General features: G+C 29.0%; 1 protein-coding gene across 1 annotated transcript; it reads left to right on the top strand.

Moving 5' to 3' along the window:
• The first annotated feature begins 3,064 nt into the window (after positions 1-3,064).
• Positions 3,065-4,430, top strand: LOC112796997 (uncharacterized). The gene has a single exon (XM_025839708.2). It carries the CDS (start codon positions 3,088-3,090, stop codon positions 4,300-4,302), a length of 1,215 nt encoding a protein of 404 aa, XP_025695493.2. The 5' UTR covers positions 3,065-3,087; the 3' UTR covers positions 4,303-4,430.
• Positions 4,431-5,711: the final 1,281 nt, after the last annotated feature.

The following is a 5,711-nucleotide window of genomic DNA, read 5'->3' as shown; positions in this document are numbered from 1 at the left end:
TTAAACATTAACTACGAGAAACCAAAACTATACCTTCGTACAAAATCAAAATATTCAAAGCTCCGGAGAAGCTTTCTGACCAAGCTATCGAAGAAGAAAACGTCCAGAATCGTCTGTGCCTCCTAGAACTCCCATTGGCCGAACTCAAGGAGTAGAAGAACTACATCATCATCAACTTCTACCGATCAAAAGTGCTGCCAACATGTAGAGGAGGAGGAAATGAATACTTTTACCGGATTAGATTTTTGATTGGGTCGGAGTTACAGATTGCAAGAAATCGTAGCCGAAAATTCGATGGGGTTTACGTTCTCTCTCGGTCACGCTCTTTTCTCTCACCGTTTTCTTTCTTTCTTTCTTTCTTTCTCTCGCACACACGCACACAGACATATATATATGTACGATTAATTAGTAAGCCGCCTTGGCTTCTTTATTGTATATATGCCTTATGATATATATGTGCCACGTAATGCATAATGATAGTAAATATATATATGCCTAATCGAAGCCGTCTTTTGTTCTCGAGCTTTATGAATAATAATAATAATAATAATAATAATAATAATAATAATAATAATAATATAAATTTAATTGAATTCAAATTGTTATAAAATTAATTCAATTACTGATAATAAAATAATTTTCTAAAAATAAAGAACTCTAATTTTGTAAAATACCTTATAACTTATTTATATTTATATTTTTAAAATTGATGGTCGCTACAAAATCTAATCCATGAACACTCCTACGATCAAGGATATGAAATCAGCTTCATCAATGGCCTTCTCACCACACCATTGCCATCGGCCGACAACGGTTAAGGGGGTCTCGCCGTTGTCCAAAATATATGCTGTCTCCGATGCCATATTATTCCTCCCACAATTCTGTAGACATTTTTCTGATGGCACATTTACGTGCTGGCGATATATCTATGTCTCAGAAGTTTAATGTATTAGTATTTTTCAAGAACAATGCTATATGTTCAATAAATATTATTATTTTTTTGTTAGTATTTAGTCAATAATAATTTATAAAGGAACTTTGCACACAAAAAATATATAGTTTGTAAAATATTTACCAAAATTTATATACATGAATCAATACCGTTTGTACTTATATTATTTCGAAATTTGCACGTATGAATTAGTAAAATTTATTTGTTAAAAATAATTTAATATTTATATTGGTCAAATAATGACAAAAAATACTAAAAAATACTGGCCCAAGAGTTTCTCGTTTTTTAATTTGTTGTATTTTCTCTTAAATATTTATTTATATGGTTAAAGCTAAAACGTTAAATTGATTGAAGCCCATGCATTTCTCAAAATATTTTTGCAACGCTTAACTTAACCGCTGCAAAAGGTTACTTTAAAATGCCTCCGGCATCTTTGGTGTAATTTTGGTTGCCACTTGCCAGTGAGCTTGGATACTGCGGTTACGTTGTCCTTGTAGTTGTTTCTGAAAATTTTCTCCCCCTTTCAGCTTTATCCTTAAACCCTTGGTTCCAGTTCTTTACACAATTAAGGATTGCAAATCTATAAATGACCTAGAAATTAAAAAAATATGAGATCATGCAATGCCAAAGTACGATGCCAAAATTACATAATGTTTATATGGAAAATGTATGACAATAAGTAGTTAAAATTAGGACAAAAATTTAGACAAATATAACCCTTATTGAAAAGTAAGAAAATAACAAATTGGATATTATTAGCCTAAAAGAAGAGAGAAAAAAAAAAGGGACAAACAAAGAGGTTCGAATGTTCGATCTCTGAAATATTTAGATACATGCTTTTCTTGTCTTTGGATAGAGATCGATGTGAATGTTCTGTTTTGCTTTTTTACAAAGATAATATATTAAAAAATACCACGTGCATACAAAAAAAAATAGTTGTTCAATTAATTATTATATATTTTTCTATAAATATATTTATTTTTTTTAATTTGAAAATGAAATAGTAGTCTTGTTTAATTATTTTTACATTTTCTATATTAATTTTTACAATTATGTTAGATGTACACTAAAATTAATTTTTAAATTTAGTCACCAAAATAAAACATATATAAAAATATAAAATACATACTAAAAATGAATTAGACTATACATGTATAAATACATAATGACTAATTTTATTATATAAATATCATTTTTGTAATTTTTAATATTTTAGATTATTAAGATTTATCAAGAAAAAGTAAAAATAGTGAACCAATAAAATCATAGTCAATTTGAATTTTTTCATTTTTTACTTTTACCTAACTAGCTTGCTTTTTTTTTCTTTTTTACAAAATTATAAAATTTAAAATTTATTATTTTTGACTATTGTTTTTAGTTATTAATTCAATTTTTTTAGTCTAATAATTTAACATTATATTTTTAATCCACACTTTTAAATATTAATGATTAACTGATGGTGAAAAATAATATATTCTAATGGTACATTCCTCGTTGTAAAAACTAGAAATGAAAATTAACGGAAAACAAAAGGTCGTGGAAAACGACATACAACTTATTTACAAAATCATACCTTATTATTACGTTCTATTCTTCACTTTCAAATGTGAAATTATACTCAGCCAGCATCAATATTGTCATAATAAATACAAATGTTTAAAAAAAAAAAGGAAAGGGGGAGGGAAGGGAAATAAGCGCGTTTTGACGTGGTTGATGATGACAAAAAAAATTCTAAATGCACCTGCCACCTAACTTCTATAAGCCTGATTTGATATAATTAAAATTGTTAGATCTAAATAAATGATTTCATCATCAATCTGGTTTCAAATTAATTGTAATAGGCATTAATATAAGGTTAATAAATTAGCAACCTTGATACTGATAACAAAGCCAAAATTTGAAGTTCCAAAAGCTACATATTATTGAAAACGAAAAGAATAAATGTACAATTTGGAGTATCATCTTGCTAAATAAAAGTTACTATACAATTTTGATAGTAATGATAAGAAAACTTAATATTTCTTACATCAATCGCCATAGAGCTTTAATCTTTGTGGTAGCTTATATATACAAAATCTCTAAAATATAATTCCATAATGTTAGTATCATAGATGGATTCATCTGGCTCTTTGGCAATGATGCGTTCTAAACATATATCAAGGAAGATCTTTGAATACAAACAGAAAAGCCGCAACCCAAAATCACCATTCTTCTATGCCATTATCTTTGCAATAGTATTCATCTTCTGCTATGTTCAAAGCAAATACTCAAATTCTAGAATCCTTTACTTCAATTCAACAAATCATGGAACAGATTCATCATCATTTGAAGAGTCAACAACTAGTGATTCAGCAAACTATGACCCTCTTATTCCACCGGCAAATGCATCAAGAGAAGTAAGAATGGCATGGTTCAGAACACAGATTCCTAAGCTAGAGTTACTACACTCTACAACATTGTCACAACAATTTCATGATAGAGTCACCGGTTTCTTGAACAAAGGTTGCTCTGTTCTGTTCCACATTATATGGTTTTCGCCGGCGAAACACTTTGGGAAAAGAGAATTTCTTACCATGGACACATTCTTTAAAGCCCACCCGGACGGGTGCTTAATAGTTGTGTCAAGATCAATGGACACCGACAGTGGATATGCAACTTTGAAGCCGTTGATTGATCGCGGCTTCAAAGTTGGCGCCATAACTCCGGACGTGCCCTTCTTGGTTAAGGACACGCCGGCGGAGGCTTGGCTTGAACTGATCAAGAGTGGTAACAGAGATCCTGGAGACATTCCTCTGTCTCAAAACCTGTCGAATCTTGTTCGGCTCGCGATGTTGTACAAATATGGAGGCGGTTACATGGACACAGACATCATAGTGCTAAAAGATTTCTTGGACTTGAGGAATGCAATTGGAGCACAAAGTCTTGACTTCACTACCAAGCAATGGAATAGGTTAAACAATGCGGTTATGATGTTTGACAATAACCATCCTGTTGTGTGGGAATTTTTACAGGAATTCTCCACTACTTTCAATGGGAACAAATGGGGTAACAATGGACCATACTTGGTGTCGAGGGTTATGGCGCGGCTCGAAGGCCATAACATTACTATTTTGCCACCTAAGGCCTTCTACCCTGTGGATTGGAATGGAATTGGGAAGCTTTACAAGAAACCGGAAGGCGAATTGGAATCAAGATGGGTGGAAAGCCAGATTGATGAACTTTCTAATGGTGAGAGCTATGCTGTGCATTTGTGGAACAAGAGAAGCAAGAATTTGGCCATTGAAGAGGGAAGTGTCATGGCAAGATTAGTATCCACTCACTGTGTTGTTTGTGATACCATAACAACATAAAAGGAATTTCTGCCATTTTTATTACATTGATAGAGTATACAAATTCTCCTTCCTTTGAGTCAAGGAGAGTGAAGTCCAAATTGAATTTTGTTCATGAAATTATACATGCTTGGAAATGATCCTTGTGAGTAATGGATTCTGCCTTGTGATTAATGATTTAATGTGTCATTGGAAAAAAAAAATGCGTGGCATTGGAAACATTAGGGTGCATTTTGTTTAAATGTTTATTTTAGTATTTTATATTTTTTAAATTTTATGAAGCAAAAAGAAAAAATAATAATAACAATAATTTTTTATTTTCACGTTTTGTTTTCTCTTTTCCTTATAAATTTTTAAAATAAAAAATATTAAAAATAAAAATACAAACCAAACACATTTTTATATTCTTAAGATGAACAGTTTTAAGATATAACTTTTAAAAATTAGATTAATTTAAAAATAAAAATTAAATTGATATTATTTTAATTGTAATCTTTTTAATAATAATACATATATCTCGTTTACAGTATAAACGAAATAACTATGAAGGTCGAAATTCAGGTACAGTCGACTTCACGTGAAGCTAATAATTGAGAGTCGTTAGATAAAAATTTAGTCAAATCAATCAAATTATTTAACGACTCTCAATTATCAACTTCATGCACCTGAGTTTTCACCAACTATAAATGTATCTTATTTATACAATAAGCGAGATATATAGAATTTGAAGAAAAATTAACATATATCTCGTTTATAGTATAAATAAAATACATTAATAATTATTTCATTTACACGGTAAACGAGAGAAATTAATGTGATATAAATTGGTAAATAGTTACAAATTATATATTTCGATAAATAATTTTTTTATTTATTTATAAAAAAATTCGTGGTTCCTGCATATATTGGACAAAGTTATAAGATGTCGGACAAAAGTTATTACATTTGAACATTTATTAATCTCCTTTTTGTGTTGGAAATTCATTAATAAAATGTTTTCTATAAACATCTTAACGAAATTAGAAGACCTAAAATATTAGTGTTTAAATCAAGTTATTCATTCTTTAATAAATTTTCTAAGCACTTAAGGACACTATCAAAATAGATCAATAAACTTATCTTCCTTCCTATAAGAATTCTCCTGAATTTTACATACAAAACAAACTATATATGAGAATTTAGAAGATTTAGAATAAGTTTAGTTTATGAAAATTTTTTAAATTCACCATTTTTTATTTTAAGTTTTAATGAGGAGAAAATAACAAAAATATTTTTTTTTTACTTTTTCTTTTACAATATTCTAAAAATAAAAAATATTAAATATGAAAATTAAAAACAAAAATACAAACCAAATAAATTCTTAATTTTTTTATTGAAAGAATAAAATATCTTTATACTTACAAATATTCAGAATGCTAATAAATTTACTC

This window comes from Arachis hypogaea, chromosome 4 (assembly GCF_003086295.3).
Source record: "Arachis hypogaea cultivar Tifrunner chromosome 4, arahy.Tifrunner.gnm2.J5K5, whole genome shotgun sequence".
NCBI lineage: Eukaryota > Viridiplantae > Streptophyta > Magnoliopsida > Fabales > Fabaceae > Arachis > Arachis hypogaea.
The sequence above is the reverse complement of the archived record's forward strand: the minus strand, read 5'-3'. Positions and strand labels throughout refer to the sequence as shown.

Bases quoted from the DNA above. Each gene is read 5' to 3' on its own strand.
- LOC112796997 (XM_025839708.2), top strand. From the start codon at position 3,088: ATGATGCGTTCTAAACATATATCAAGGAAGATCTTTGAATACAAACAG.